This window comes from Gadus macrocephalus, chromosome 6, assembly GCF_031168955.1.
Source record: "Gadus macrocephalus chromosome 6, ASM3116895v1".
NCBI lineage: Eukaryota > Metazoa > Chordata > Actinopteri > Gadiformes > Gadidae > Gadus > Gadus macrocephalus.
This window is the reverse complement of record NC_082387.1, coordinates 23406148-23423229: the sequence shown is the minus strand read 5'-3', so window position 1 is coordinate 23423229 and position 17082 is coordinate 23406148. Positions and strand designations below refer to the sequence as shown.

Below are 17082 nucleotides of genomic sequence, written 5' to 3'. Positions count from 1 at the left end.
CTAAATCTCTTCCCTTTTGGTCTCCCAGCTAGTATGTCTGTTGTCCTACCTGAAGCTGAGATCGGTGTGGTCATGGCCGATAATGACCGGTGTTTCACTGTGTTTTAGCGGTACCTAACTAAGGAATGTACGAGGACATTCTTTGTCCGTGGTGCTTTTATGATTTCATAAAGAAAACGGGGCAGCATTTTCTACCAAGCAGCATCACCGATATCCCGGGTAACCTGCTTGGCCTGGTGACATGCAAACAAACGGTCAACATCACGACTTCCACCGTAGTCTTAAAATAGAAACCGCAAACAGGAGGCTCCCTGTTACACATTGTGTGTGCATGTGTGCGTGTGTGCATTCAGTGTTTGCCCAACGAGCCGTTCCCTCTGAAGGTTTTGTTTTGACATGGCTACCCACACATTGGACCTTGGTCTTGTGTCTATAGACGACACCGGCCGTTTTAAATATATTCAGATCCAAGAGCACTCGTGCAGCCGGAGCTCATGCATTGGGCTGTCCCTGCGCACACACAAACACACTCTAGTTTTGATAGTGAAGAAAGTGCTGCGATTTGTATGACGGATCTGTTTGTTTTCTTGAACCGTAACAGCACGCATCTCGGCCTGTTGGCCCCTTTCGCCTCCAGCTCTATGCTAAACATACTAAACTATACTAAACAAGAGCGTCTCCCTGTCCTCCCTCCCTGGTTCAACTTTGAACCGCTTCTTCCTTTGTTTGAATCACATGGGTGCTAATTTAATCCGTCACCACAGCTCAAGCGAGTGTGATGTGGATGGCGAAGGCACGGGGAGTCTGTGTGGAGCAGACAAGAACAGGCTGCGTATCGTCGCGACCGAGCGGTGGTTAAACAAACCCCGAGGCGACGGAGGTCTTGAGACCCGGGACCACGGCCGCCATCACGCCCCTTTGTTGTGTTGGTACAACGGCATTGTTCGCACGGCCACAAGTGGAAGGAGAGCCGGTTGATATTGCTCAGCATCGCTTCACTTTTATCTATTGTTTTGTCAGATGTGCTCATATTTCCCTCGGGGAAGGGAAGTCTCCATTACGCGTGTGTTAGCGCACAGTTCCAGCAGCAAACCACGGAAAACCCCCACCCCTTCTTATTGATTTTTCATTCCCCGGCCCTGTCAGCGCGTTAACAGATGGGCGTTAGTTTCCGCACGTGGTTACGAAACGGTGCATGCTGTGTCCCGTTCGGAGTCTAGGCTTTGTTTAATGTTCTGCACCACGGTGTCATTTGTAGTCCGCACATCATTGCAGACCCGCTAGCTAGCAGAACCTATTTTTCTTCTCCTCCTGGCACTGCAGGTCTGTTGTAGCCGCACCTAGAGTTTCAATCAATACTCGGTTACTGTGTAACACATCCAAAACGTCTAAATGTTGGAATTGAATATGGGAACGCAAGTAGGGAATTCCAACCGACAACATGGGTTGCGGTGATGAGGTCTGTGTGTGTGCGTGTGTGTTCCTGCTGAATTGTTATGTCACTCAATTTGTTTCAATTGTAACTCAATCGGGCGCATGGTGACTCAAGTGTTTTAAGCTGAAATGCTGAATCTCCTCAGAAATATCGTTTTTTTTTAACTGAATCGCAACTTATGCCCAATCGCAATACGTACCGTACCAGCACTCAAACGTTGCAACGTGAGGTCCCTGCGGACTCCCTTTCCGATTCCCCTCCCTAAAATACATGAGCTGAAGGAGCAACACTTTAGAAGTGTCAGATCAAAACACGACTTTCTCCAAATGCAGATTCTCTTGTTAAAAACAAACGACCAACCTCCTTCCATCCTCTCCACTCCACTCACCACGGACTCTTCTCTCTCCCCCCCCCCCCCGCTGTGTGCAGTACGGCAGAACGCCCCTGCACCTCGCCTCCAACAACGGGGCTCTGGAGGTGGTCCGACATCTGTGTCTGGCAGGAGCTAACATCGATGCTGTCACCAACGTGAGTCAACGCTCTCTCACTCACACAATCACTCTCACACACACACACACACACACACACACACACACACACACACACACACACACACACACACACACACACACACACACACACACACACACACACACACACACACACACACTCTGACAGTGCCAAAGACAACACTCGCACCAAACCGTCGTGGGCACTGGTGCCTGACCTTGAAAAGGTAACCAGCAGAATAACAATGCTGTTTCTTCCTCAGGCTGTTTGCATGATATCAGTGCCAGAACACAAAAAGAGCCAAAATAGGAGACATATAATATATGAATAAGATTAAACACCCTGGGTGGTTGGCATACAGATTCATTTGGATAAGTAAATTTTATGCTTGGGCTGTCAAGCAAGTCTTTTCCTTTATTCACCCCGTTTTTATGTATATGTAATATACGTGTATATATATGCTAAACAGTAGGAAAGCGCTGAAAGCAGATTTGGGACACTAAGAGGATTGGGATCTGCCTCTTTGGTGAATGCAAGGCTTTGGGTGTGAATAATGTCAGGGACACCGTCCTAATAGGTGTCCCCATTGAACCCACATCAGGGCTGATACTGTGTGTCCTTGATCTTGTGTGTCCTTCTTTGCTCAAACTGCATAAGTGATGCACAGTGATTATATTGGCTCGATAAATGTATGTTCTTATTTGATCAAAGGATTAGTGATACTGCTGAGTGTGCAGCTAAAGGAAAATGTCTTCCTATTTAACCTGAATAAAAATGGAATTATTTACACTTTAGCACACATTGATAAAGTTTTTACAAATATTGCTCATAGTAATATCTTTAACACATATTTCGATTCATAAAATAGCCTATATGAAAATTAAAAAATTTTATATATGCAATTGTACATTGACTAGATGAACGAACAGCATTAGTGTAATTTTAAATAGATTAGTCCCAGCCTATGATGTGACACGGGCTAAATGCTATCCCCAAATCACTCCACATATAGCGTTGATGTCTTTCTACAGAGGGCTTTAGTAATACTTCTATGAAGGGAAGAGGACACGGGCATCAACACTGGGGTTTGGGGCAGCTGGTTGTATAGCCAGCTATAAGGGTCCTCTATAAATGTTTTAACATTGATTTGACGCTTCAATGTTTTAAGCTGAATAAGTGAAAATGAGAAAGAGGATTTCTCTGGAGTTAACCTAGAGTAGACGGGCTACACATCCATATGCTCCTCTCCTCCTCTGCCGTCAATCCCCTGCCTGTTAATATTGCATTATGGCTGAGATGCTATACATGTTTAATCTAGAAGGCAGCTACTGGGGTCATGTATAATTTATTGGCCCTTTTTGCTCAGCGTCTTCGATTGTTTGGTTCTTCAGGATGTGTTATTTGGACGGTTGAATGGAATGACTTTAAAAAAATTGCTGCCTCACATAAGGTGCATATAATATGTTATCGGTTTGAACTTGAATTTCCGAAATGGTTTGAGTCTGACCGTAGAGTGTTGCGTATTAGTAAGACATGTTTTGCCCTTTTCTTCAGGCTGTTTTGGAAGTATATTGTGAGAAAATATTTTATTACAGATAAAATGTTTCTTTATTTGAGATTTGGGACAGATTGATCGATTGCAGGAATCAACGCTATGGAAACCTTTCTGTGTGAACCAGGCCTGAGTGGCATTAGGAGTATGATGAGCATGTCTCTAAACTGATGGAAGTGTATGGAGGGAATTGATCGTAGAACATTAGGTTTGATCTCCTGTTGTTGTTTTTTTTATTCCAAAGGACGGCAAGACTGCAGAAGATCTGGCCTCAAGCGAACAACACGAAGTCATCTTCGTACTGCTCGGCAGGCTTAAAAAGGTACACACACACACGCACACGCACACGCGCGTGCGCACGCACGCACAAGCACACCGAGGCACCACCATAGCTGAGCATAGCAACACCGGTGGGTTGAATGCTGTTAGAATCAGAGGGAAGGGCTGAATAGGGGGATGACATTGAAGTCGCTGTGTGGAGGTGTTGAACAACGTCATTCTATCAAGTCTGCTAGACTCGATCAACTTCTCCGTCATCTTAGCTCTGGAGCTAGCAACACCTTCAGTCGAGAATCAATGTTGCAGATGAAAACACAAATAATGTATAACTGATAAACTAAGCAGCGAACTCGCTGCATTTTGTAGACCAATAAACTGATTTTAGATTGTTTATTACATCGAATGCATATGATAAGCATTGGGTATACTCCAAACAGTTTGCATAAATTCTGTTTGCATTTTACCTAACTGATGATCTTAAATCAGTTGTAAACACCTCAAGGACTATCTCCTCCAAACACATTGTGAAACACTAAAACATGAACCTTTAGTCATTCGGCAGACGCTTTAATCCAAAGCGATTGTACAAGTGAAGCTGAGAGCAATCAAAGCATACAACCAAAATTGGAGTAGCTACAAAGCCAAGGGAAAGTGCTGCACAACCCATGGGTTCAGCTTTCAACAGGGCTGGGTCTCTCTCTCCCCAGGACAACCACAAGCTGAGCTACATCCAGCAGCTGCGTCCCAGCCAGCTGCTGCAGCCCAGGATCAAGCTCAAGCTGTTCGGGCACCAGGGAGTGGGCAAGAGCACCCTGCTGGAGTCCCTGAAGTGCGGCATCCTGCGGAGCCTGTTCAGGAGGAAGAGGACGAGGGTCTCCAACCCGTCGCGCCACCCCAGCTCCCCCATCGCCTCCAAGCCCGCCGGTAGGGGGAAGGTCTCCTAAGTCAGTCGCGTCACGAATAAACAACCACGGAGACAACACAATAATCAGGGGAGAGTCTTTTGCGTGAACTGCATTTGACAAAACAATGGCGACTTAAATGAAGCAAATTGCAAAGGAGGTATTTGAATAGCGTCATAGCGTGACTGTCATATTTGGGTATTTTGTGGGCTATTTTTGTATTCCTTTTTATTCAATTTGGGCCCTGGCTGCGGGCACTTCGAGCACAGGTTCATGGCCTGTTTTCTGCTGAGCGCTTTGTGCTCTGTTCACCATCTTAACCTGATAACCTTGACAGCTGAGGCCAACGCTTGCCCTCGGGGCTTTGACTGTCTTCTTCCCCAGTCAGACCTGCAGACAGTGATTACTGAGGCTCACAAAGAACCCCGCGCACACACAAGAAACACACACACGCACACGTCCCCCCTGTTAATGTTTCTCTTAACTTATCTGTGTCTCTGGCGTGTTCCGTCTTCCTTTCTCTCTCTTAATCACGCACTCTTTCATGAACACACACGCACACACACGCCTTCACGTCATGTGCACACATACACCCTCGCATAGACTCATCCTTTCACCCAAACACACACCCTCAGACAAACACACACGCACGCACGCACACACACACACAGATGTTCACATGCGTTCTTCCTCACACACACACACACACACACACACACACACACACACACACACACACACACACACACACACACACACACACACACACACACACACACACACACACACACACACACGCACACACACACACAGATGTTCACATGCGTTCTTCCTTACACACACACACACACACACACACACACACACACACACACACACACACAGAAATACATTCTATTGTGTTGGTCCTTAACCACTCTTTACCGGCACCATTATCTCCTACAGAGGCCTGCTTCCCTCCCTGATAATGGCCGTCTAGAGTTGCTCATCTGAAGCACCAGGGCCTCTGTAGCCCAACATTCAGACCGGATTTCTTTAAAGCCTTTTAAACACTCTGGGGAAATGCTTACCAGAATGAAGAGATTGTTTTTGATGCATGCTATGATTTGGAAATGACAAATCGGAGACATTGACATGGTAGTTAAAAAAATATATATATAATGTATAGGTAATGCACTTGGTTTTCTTCTGTTCTGTGCACTATAAATTGTGCACCGTCTAATTATGGTATGTTCATTTTGATGAATCCCTCATCAGGAAAGTCAGCATGTGGTGATGTGTGGGTTCAGCATCATCATGTTCATCATGTTGACCCACACGGTTCTGCCTTCGGAAACTGGAACCTCGGATATTCATGGCTGTTGCTTTAAAACAGCCGGCCTCAGTTTAAAGAGTTAATTTCAAGACTAATACCTGCAAGAAAGGGGGCAGAGTGGTGCAGGTGAAACCAATATAGCTCTCTTGATCAATATCTCATTCTGTCTATATCACTCTCCATCTACATTCCTCCAGTCTAAATAAAGCTGGCTGCACACACACACACACACACACACACACACACACACACACACACACACACACACACACACACACACACACACACACACACACACACACACACGGAAAATAGCTTATGTTCCCTTTAACCCCAAAAAAAAGGAGATTTAGGCCTGCTGCCAGAGGAGAGATGTGGCCACAGATGTTGGGGCAGCGCTTCATTCCTCAGGACCAGAGCAGAACATTTATAATGAAAAGTCAGTCAGCTGTCTCTGGAAGTGAGCGAACCCAAGCAGGCCTCAAATTCTGCCCCACTGCATGGATTGAATTCCCCCATAGATTCCTATCTGTACTCCTGCCTACACAATGTTTCATGTGATACGTGGGACTAGAGTAGTGTTTTCATGCGTACATTCAGACGTTGTTGGCTTCGATTCGATTTTTTTCTGTGGAACTCTATTTTTTGCATTTATTATTTTGGGATTGAAAATCACATACATGCACATCTTTGATCAGTGACTGTTGGATCAGTGACTGACCAATCAGGTTGGATCCACTTTCTAAAGCTCTTAAGTGTTTAAAACGTGGCTGAACTGGAGATTAATTATTTCTTTCTCTGGAGCTTTGCAACATTGACGAAATATCCCACAAGCGCTCTCCTTTTGTGTGGAAACAGCACCCCCATGTGTCTGAAAATAGACCTTCATACAAACCAAACATACCGACGACAAGTCACCAACGGTCTGATAAAATGATCACATACAATAGTTTACATATGACGCTTTCAGCCCAATTCATCTAGGCTGGTGAATGCATTCAAAACTTTGCCTGTGTTTGTACGTAAAGATGTATATTCCTACACACACAGAACCCACTAACACTGGATTGTTGCGTTAAACCCCCTGTGTTGTGTCCATCTCCCTGTAGTCTCTGTGAGCATCTCCAACCTGTACCCCGGCTGTGAGAACGTGAGCGTGAGGAGCCGGAGCATGATGTTCGAGCCCAGCCTGACCAAGGGGGTGCTGGAGGTGTTCTCCCCCGTCCACAACGCCCTGTCCTCGGCCGACGAGCTGGCCACCAGGGCCATCGACATCCAGAACACCAACATCAACGGTGAGGCCCTCGGGGTGTAGGGAGGGGTAAGATCGTACTGACACTGGCCCCCGGCGTGTAGGGTGGGGTAAGATCATACTGATGCCTCATGATAATACAATCATCCAATGGACACTAGGGATGAGATGAGATTCGCCTTTTTAATCTCACATGGAAAATGTGGGCGTCAGGGTAGAAGGTGATAGGAATTTAAAAAGAGATAAACGTTGTTCAATGACTAAGGTTGAGGGGTTGGGTAGACATCAAGATGTTCACTGAGGAATTAATGTATTTCATTGAAAGCGAGGTTACATTACGGTCTGTGACGGTTCCTTGCTGCAGGTGAAGGTTTGCTGAGTTTTCTGCTGAGTTTTGAAGTCCACTGTTCTGCACTTCATGCGATGAAGAACCTGCACGTCAGCAGCTGCCTTATAGCACTTATAGCGATTAAATCAAAATGAACTGAGCTGCGGTAAAACACAATATTACACCACTTAGTCTGGGTATAGGGGGCGGGATAGTCTAGGGGGGGTTAGGGTGCTTTAACTCCCAGCATTAAGGCACTGGGTTCAATACCCCCCCCCCATGTACAATATACATATAGGGCGTAGGCATCATTGAGCAAGGTGCCCTAAATCCTTCCTGCTCCTTAATATAATGCATCTAAATTCACTGACCGTCGGTCGCTTTGGATAAAAGTGTCTGCTAAATGCCTTGAATGGCAATCGATTTTATCGTAGCTATAGCATTGAAACAGTCCACCTTTTCAATCCACAGAACAGACAGCCCTCAGGCATATATACTGTAGGTACATAGGTTACTGAAGGGGAAATTCACCCATGCTCTCTACTGCCCCCTGCAGGCGTGGGGGACTTCAGCGTGTGGGAGTTTTCTGGGAACCCTGTGTACCAGTGTGCCTACGACTACTTTGCGGCCAACGACGTGACGGCGCTGCACCTGGTGCTGTTCAGCCTGGAGGAGCCCTACGAGACCCAGCTGGGACACATCACCTACTGGCTCAACACGCTCAAGGCCCTCTCCCTGCCCTCGGACAACATCGGTCAGCACCCGTCGCGCGCGTGTGCGCGTGTGCGTGCGTGTGTGTGTGTGTGTGTGTGTGTGTGTGCATGTGCGCGTCGTGTGTGTGTGTGTGTGCGTGCGGGCTCGCGTGTGTGTGCTCATAAGTGTGCGTGCTCATGTGTGTGTTGGGTGTTGTCAGGATGGGGGGGGGGGGGGAATGCTGGTCGATTCATCCGTGAAGCAATTTTTCCCCCATTTTGCATATGGGGCCGAATATCGACTTACCCTTCTACTCATGAACATGCAAAGGAGAAGGAATGACCCTTCTCGTTTGCATGTGTGAGACGATCCAGTTTTTACCGTCACTTGCGTTGAGTCGGCTGCAAGCTCACAAATAAGAGAACTTTTCCAACTATGTTATGTATTTCCATCATTGGGTTTTCATAATATTCCTGTGTGTGTGTGTGTGTGTGTGCGCGCCCCCCCCCCTGCCTCCCTCAGCGTTGGCAGGCCGCCTGCAGAAGCCCCTGGCCGTGTCGCTGGTGGGCACCCACGCCGACCTGGCCAACGTGCCGCGGGCCTTCTCCGGAGAGTTCCTCTACGACAAGGAGCGGGTGCTGCTCAAGGAAGTCAGGAACAGGTGCGTGGCGCTGTCCCGGCGGCCGCGGCTGCAGCTCAGTGGGGCACAGCGGGTTGGGCTGGACACCGCAAGGTTGCTAGTTCGATCCCCGGGCTCTTCCTAGCCGAGTGTCGAGGTGTCCCTGAGCAAGGCACCTGACCCTAACTGCTCCCGACGAGCTGGCTGTCGCCTCGCGTGGTTGAAAGCGCCGTCGTCGGTGTGTGAATGTGTGTGTGAATAGGTGAATGTCGGGCAATATTGTAAAGCACTTTGGATGAAAGCACTAGTTAAACTCAGTCGACCCACCGTGGTTTTACTAGCCGTGGCTCAGGAGGGCCCAGAGGTCGGTCGACCAGCTGGCGTGGGGCAATGCTATCATCTTTTTTTAAATAACCCCACTTCTTCATGCTTCATTCGTACGTGTATTTTAAGTGCAGAGTTAGAAGACCGGGTTAAAAGAGGGAAGTTGTACTGCTGTATTAGTTAAAGGAATATCGAGAAATGTAAATCTTCTCTCTATTCTCGACAAGGTAAAGTATTGGGCCCCGGGCCAACGGGGAACTTCTACGATCCGTCTGCTCTATCGCTACAGGGGGGGAAATGTTGCTGACCATAGTAACGACCATAAAGGCGACCGCTATAGAGACTATGGACTCTGCTATCGCGGGGAGTTCTAAATCAATTAAAATGTCTTCTCTATCACCTATTCTGTGTGATATCAGGCTGGTGCAAAAATGCTGTGAACCAAATTTCTGACTAATTTATTTTGGAAATATTATTTTCATGCATAGATATTTATGCATCCCCGATGTGCTGCTCCACTTGTGTCCGGTCATTGAGTGGAGCTGGCTGCTGTGTGCCCTCCAGGTTTGGGACCGACCTTCAGATCAGCGACAAGCTGTTCGTCATGGACGTCGGAGCATCGAACTCTAAAGACATGAAGACACTGAGGAGCCACCTGCAGGAGCTACGGACCTCCATTATCTCGGTAGACCACACACACAGACGCACGCACGCACGCACGCACGCACGCACGCACGCACGCACGCACGCACGCACGCACGCACGCACGCACGCACGCACGCACGCACGCACACACACACACACACACACACACACACACACACACACACACACACACACACACACACACACACACACACACACACACACACACACACACACACACACACACACACACCAATAATGGGGAATTCGGGTGACACAGCTGAAAGAAATTGATCTAAAGGAGATGCGACTTTGAATCTATTTTATTTTAATTAATTTACATTTCATTTTAAATCAGTCTCTGCTCTTGCATATCATGTATCGGACATCCCTGCACAACATATTGCAGATTTATTCATTTCTCTCCATCACCACCCAGATTGCACCACCTGAACCTTAACCTGCTGGTTCATACTTTTGACCACAAGACCACACACACACACACACACACACACACACACACACACACACACACACACACACACACACAACCCAAAAACGGTACTCACAATAAATCACGCTGGCACATGCGTTGACTCCCTCTCTTCCCCCTCCCCCCGCCCGTGTGTCTCCCCTTGGGTGCTCCTCTCTCCACGGGGGGCTCAGAGGTGCGGCCCCATGACCTTGCTGTCGGAGCGTCTGCTGGCCGCGCTGCCCGCCTGGAGGAAGCTGAGCGGACCCAACCAGCTGACGTCCTGGCAGCAGTTTGTCAGCGACGTCCAGGAGCACATCAACCCGCTGGCCAGCCAGGACCACCTGCGCACGCTGGCACAGCAGCTGCACAGCATGGGAGAGGTGAGCAAGACGGCCGTGGCGGCCCGCGCAGTGTGATAGCCGGCATCTCTGCCCCAACGTGCTGAAGGAGAGGGACAAAAACGTTCCTGCACCTGCATGCTAAAAGGTGACATTTTATACCACCAGGTGTGAGTGTGATTAGCCGTTAAAAGTGTTAAATGCGGGATAGATGAGCGACGTTTGCTACGGTCCTCCGGGTAGGCTGGAAGACCCACATCTAGGGGGACAGGCCCACTTGTGACGCCAGAAGCCAGACCAATGGCGACCCTGCCTTAGCTGAATCTCTGAAGCTAAGCAGGTGTGGGCTTGGTTAGTACTTGGATGGCAGACCAACTGGGAACACTTGAGTTGCTGCTGGAAGTGGTGTGGGGTGTTGGCCAGTAGGTGGCACTCTTCCCTCTGGTCAAAACATCACTCCCGATCGCCCCAGTGCAGTGACGGGGACACTGTGCTGTCGAAGGCGCCGTCCTTCGGAGGAGACGTAAAACCGAGGTCCTGACTCACTGAGGTCGTGAAAGACCCCAGGGCACTTATTGCAAAGAGTAAAGGGTTTCCCCGGTGTCCTGAATGAGCCAACCAGGCTCATTCAATCTGGCCCCCTGATCATCCCGCTGTATAATTGGCCGATTCATTAATTCCCTCGCTCTCCACCTCACGCTGGTGTGTGGTGAGCGTTCTGGCGCAGATTGGCTGCCGTGCATCACCCAAGTTGGTGCTACACCCTGGTGGTGGTGAGTGAGGTCCCCCCCTTCAATGTAAAGTGCTTTGGGGACTTGAAAAGCGCTATATATGATGATTATTATTGTTATCATTATTATATTAGGAGGGAGATTATCAAAACGGCTTGTAGCGGCTAATCACACTCACACCTGGTGGTATCATATGTCTACTTTTAAAATAATGGGGTCTAAAATGATTGTCCCATGCTACCACTGCGTTCTACCACTTAAGGGCACTGTTTGATTATGAGTGCTACTGCCTCGAGGTCCATCTGCTAACAATCATACATCAGGAACAAGGAACTAAAAAGGGAACATTTTGTCTGAGGAGGGCCTAACAGTTAAACAAAGCGCTGCCGAAAGTAATTTGGTGATGAGTCACGCTTCACCACAATGAGCTTGTGGATTTTGTGTCTCTTTCTTGCTTTACCCAACCATCTAACACTAGTAGCATTAAACATTTGCATGTGTGTGGGTGGTAAATATTAATAATTTGTTCACTGTGTGGCTCTTCACCATATGTTTTAGCGAACTGCTCTCTCATTTACCGTACTTCCCTCCTCTCTTCTTCCTGCACTCCTACTCAATGTGATTCATTAAATTAAGCATCTCTCTCCCTCTCCTCTCCCTCTCCTCTCCCCCCCCCCCCGCTGTGGGCAGATCAACATCATGCAGAGCGAGACGGTGCAGGACGTGGTGCTGCTGGAGCCCCGCTGGCTCTGCAGCAACGTGCTCGCCCGGCTGCTGTCGGTGGAGACGCCCAAGGCCATCCACCACTACAGGGGGCGCTACAGGCTGGAGGAGGTGCAGGCGCTGGCGCCCGACAGCGACGTGGACGAGCTGCTGCAGATCCTGGACGCCATGGACGTGTGCGCCCGCGACCTCACCAACCCCTCCATGGTGGACGTGCCGGCGCTCATCAAGACCAACGGTCTGCACCGCTCCTGGACCGAGGAGGACGACGACGAGGAGGGGCTGATCTACGGCGGCGTGCGGCTGGTCCCCGCCGAGCACCTCACGGCCTTCCCCTGCGGCCTGTTCCACAAGCTGCAGGTCAACCTGTGCCGCTGGAGCCACCAGCAGAAGCCCGAGGAGGGGGAGGAGGAGGGCGGCGGCGGCGAGGAGATGGACCGGGACATCCGCCTGTGGACCAACGGCGCCAAGGTCAGCCAGCCCAGCGCCGAGGCCATGGTGCTGCTGGTCAACCACGGCCAGGGCGTGGAGATCCAGGTGCGGGGCCACGACGCGGAGCGGGCCAAGTGCTACGCCCTGCTGGACGCCGTGTGCAGCATCGCCGAGAACCTGCTGGCCTCCACCCTGCCGGGCCTGCTGACGGCCAAGTACTACCTGAGCCCCCAGCAGCTGCGGCAGCACCAGGGCCCCGTCATGGTCTACCAGCCCAAAGACTTCCTGCGCGCTCAGCTGCAGCGCGAGTCCTCGCTCACCAACACCATGGGCGGCTACCGCGAGGGCTTCAGCAGCGTGCTGGCGTTCGGCTGCGCCGAGGTGTACCAGCGCGGCAGCCTGGGCGCGGACATCCACGTCTCCCACGTGTGCCTGCTGGCGCGCCGGAAGCTGTGCCGCATGCTGGACCCCCCCGACGCCCTGGGGAAGGACTGGTGCCTGCTGGCCATGAACCTGGGCCTCACGGAGCTGGTGGCCAAGCACAGCGGCCCCAACGGGAGCCCCCCCCCGGGGGAGGAGGAGGAGGAGGAGGAGGAGGAGGAGGAGCCGGAGCCGGCGCCCAGCCCGACGGCGGCGCTGCTGCGGGAGTGGAGCGGGCGTCCCGGCAGCACGGTGGGCGTCCTGATGGCCAAGCTGAGGGAGCTGGGCCGGCGGGACGCGGCCGACTTCCTGCTCCGGAGCTCGCCCATCTTCCGGGTCGACGCGGAGGCGGCGGGCGCGGCGCCCGGGGGCTACGTGGCCTCCTGCCACGGGGGCACGTCGTACAACTCCATCAGCTCCGTCGTGTCCCGCTGAGGCCAGCCGAGACGGACCCTGACTCGGACCGCGTGGATTCAGAGCGGCGACCGTACCGAGGGGAGCTATATACTGACGACCCCCCCCACCCCAGATAAAGTATTTCGGTTTTCCCGGCCCCCGGCAGGAGTTTAGAGACCCGTCTTGATGAACATTAAGTGCGGCCTTTACCCAGAGACTACCTGCATCTCCCTCCTCCATCGCTCCGGGTCGTGGAGGTGGCCGGTTGAGTGGATGTCGTGCCGATGCCTCCCATGTGATGTAAAGACCCTGTTTTCCCAACATGAATGTGTCTAGAGTCACTCGAGTGTTCCCAGAAGGAATAATTTGCTCAGCTGCTTAACTTCTTAATCTGTTGTGCTGCTTTGTTTTTTTTTTTTGTTTTGTGTTTTACAATAAGCACACTCCCTTAAGACTTAAGACTCTCTTTGTTGCAATCGGTCTAGTGTGTACACGTGATATCAGCCTCTTGGTTCACTGAGTTATTTAGTTGCGGTCGTCCTACAGTGTAGGTGATATTAATTGCTGCTGTACTTGGTCCATTTCAGCCGACTCATTCCCACCTCTGTTCCAAACGGTCTGGACGACGATGGAGATTCAGATCGATGCCGAATGTTATGTATCTATTTTTTTTTGTTGTTGTTTTTTTGGCTTGACTGGCTTTTAGCCCTTTTGCCCCCCCCCCCCCCCCCCCCCCCCCGCGCCCTACCCAAAGATAAGCACAATATCTCTGTTGAAAGGAAATAGTTGTACTCTTTAAACATCAGAGGAGCTGTGCCTTGTTCAAACTTTTAAAGAAGACAAATCAATACATTCCCTCAAACCTGGTTCCTAGTGAGAAAAACAAAGCAGTGCGCAATGTTGTTTAGATGCTGTTAAACGGAAAGAAGCATTTGAAAAGTGTATCAAAAGGCAACTTTAACGGCGGCAAACAGGGTAGAGTGGTGCACACATACTTGATAGTTTAAGCGCGCATAAAGGGATTACAATGCACCAAACTTGCATCACCCTGTATCTTGATGAAATGTACATGAATGGTGTTGAATTTTATTAATGAGGAGGTGAACCCTTTACAGCCAAAACCACCTGTTGAGTGGACCTGTGCATGTGGATATTTTCCTTGTCTTGATTGGTAAGAACTATAGAGGGTCAAATGTACTAGAACACAGCTTCTAGGGAATAAGTTGTGTTGTTCCCATGTAGACATAAGGCCTGGCTTTAACTTCCCCCTTTGGGTTTCGGTGTGGTCTGACTTTCCCAATAATAGAGAATAATGTATTTGGTACAGCCCAAAAGCGCCACCATTTTACATACCCTGGAAGTAAAATCCAACTCTTTCTGACCCGCACTGACAATTGGACTTTGACTCCAATTTTCAACTTTTTTCTACCCCATGTCTAAGGAAATCCTTTTTGTTACATGTCGAAAATAGTGTTGCACACGTGGTACAGAAACAGGAGGTGTATAGGTTTTTGAGATTTAACATGGAGGTTTTGGACATAATGGCACTTGTTTTGTGTGTGCCTTCCTTGCCAGCATCCACAGTATTCCCCCTCTTTGCCCAAGAACGTAAATCTGATGCTTCATATGCTACTGTTGGGGCTCCCTGACGATTTCCAATCTATCCAGTGTACTTATTGGTACATTGTAAATACCTAAGACCTATGTGTTGCTTCTGTTTCTCATGCCCACTTTTTTATTTTGTGTATATATATATATATATATATCTATATATGTATACAGTATATATAATATTCCAAGCGGTCTGTCCAAATCGGTTGTTTGTAAAGAGGCAACATGAATGTACTGCAAGTGTTTTTGTTGTGAGTATAAAATATTGCATTAAAATGAAATCTTCACTCAATTCCACTCTGAACTAGTATATACACGTACGATCTGTTGAACGGAAATGTCCCGTTAGGTTTAGACATGGAAACCTATCATTTACCTGAGGCTGGGTTGTATCTGTCATATTGTTGCCAACTGTTGTGTGCCTATACACGCCTTGTTTCTCAATCATTTTATACGCTTCAAAAAATTCTGAAAGGAGAAAGGTTTTCCTTTTTCCTGCTTCAAAAAAAAACTTTGTAAAGGTTGTGTCTGAATGATACTGATGCGTGGTGTGTCTTCTCTACATTTCTCTCCCTCAAAGTTGGAGCGAGAGAAGAAAAGAAAAATGGGAATTGTAGGCTGACTTATTTACCTGAGTCTTGTTCTTTGAGGTACATAGACCGATGAGCCAGAGTTTCGAGAAAGAGACAAGAGATGTTAGCCTTGGCTATATCCTATAGGCCTCCAGTAGATTGAATCATAGTCTTTTGTTACATTTATTCAGCATGTTTTCAACTGCAACATTCATAGTACTTCTGACACTTAACAGTGTTGCACATTTTTATAATAAATTCTTTACCCGATTTGCATTGGTTTTATTGCCTCAATTACAGCTCTTCATGTTAAATAATTTGCCACAAAGCAACTGTATATTTTATGCAACTTTGTTTTTTAGAATGCTTTCTTGTAAGTTATTTCATAAGAATAATTTCCAAGTAGCTGCACTTTCGTAGTTGAAAGAAAAATTTGCTGTTAAATGTGCGTGGTAGAAAAACATAGTCAACGTTACCATTAAAAGACACTTTTAATGGTAACGTTGACACTAAGAATATTAAACATAAAAATGTGAATGAAAAAACAGTACCACCAAGGTGGTCCAACATCATCCCACAACATAAAATGTTTTTATTTGTACGCCTAATAGAAACTATTGGCAGAAAGCAAATGACTGGCATACTCAGCAATTGACCACCTGCGACAACATACCCGTTTCACAGGATGTCCTAGGCGGGGAACTTCCTGTCATGGTCCCTTAGGCCCAATCCCATTTCTACCCCTTCCCCCTTCCCCTTACCCCTTCAAAACAAGGGGCAGGGGTAAGGGGGAAAGGGTTAGAAATGGGATTGGGCCTTAATGCAGTTGGCCAATGGCAGGGTGAAGTGACTTGCAGTCATTCTTTCATAATGTGAAAAGGAGATAGTTGCTGTAATGGCTGCACTGATAGTGCACTTATGTAAATGACATGTTGCTGAGTCGGATGATGTAACGGGTTAAATGTCTATATTTGACGTCATTTGCCTCCTGCCTCGCCGTTGAGTCCTGGGCCGCAATATCCCCCCCCAGCCCCGGTGTGTGAGGTCCCTCTGTAAGAACCAGAGACTGTAGTCTTAGGACTGGATCGACACCGAAAACCCCTGTTCTGTCGTGGGCGGAACAAAATCACCGCCCCTTGACATGCTGTTACTGCTGACTGTTTCCTAATTTAGCCCACTTTTTTTTTTTTTCACAAGAAGGCCTTAGTCTGGCCTCAATAAAACCACAGAACATTAATTCCCCTTAATATTAACACAAAACTAGTAACGTTTAACAAGCCGGTTGGTTAGTGAATGCGAAAGGAGTTCTACACCTGCTGCTTTAATGACCTCTCAATGATGACACTGGTTCCTGCACTAAAATATTTGAGGAAACATAACCAAAACTAACGACGCCTACTTTAATAGCAGTATCTAGTGTCTTTTGTTTTCTTACTTTTTCTAAGAAACACGAAAAATATGTATTTGCCCAATCTTAGTGAAGCTAGTCCTTGAAATCCTGACATGAGGAAATGATCTACTATTATTATC

The 17082-nt window shown here is 48.4% G+C and overlaps 1 protein-coding gene across 1 annotated transcript in view; it reads left to right on the top strand.

Annotated features, from left to right (window-relative positions):
• The window catches only part of LOC132460111 (death-associated protein kinase 1-like), a 52924-nt gene extending 37102 nt beyond the window's left edge, over positions 1 to 15822 (top strand). The window contains exons 18-26 of the mRNA XM_060055151.1: positions 1865 to 1963; positions 3742 to 3819; positions 4484 to 4700; positions 7103 to 7288; positions 8130 to 8327; positions 8789 to 8927; positions 9774 to 9894; positions 10521 to 10709; positions 12089 to 15822. Coding sequence (XP_059911134.1) covers positions 1865 to 1963; positions 3742 to 3819; positions 4484 to 4700; positions 7103 to 7288; positions 8130 to 8327; positions 8789 to 8927; positions 9774 to 9894; positions 10521 to 10709; positions 12089 to 13408 — 2547 coding nt within the window. The 3' untranslated portion in view covers positions 13409 to 15822. The remainder of the gene's footprint in view (positions 1 to 1864; positions 1964 to 3741; positions 3820 to 4483; positions 4701 to 7102; positions 7289 to 8129; positions 8328 to 8788; positions 8928 to 9773; positions 9895 to 10520; positions 10710 to 12088) is intronic.
• The last annotated feature ends 1260 nt before the right edge of the window (positions 15823 to 17082 follow it).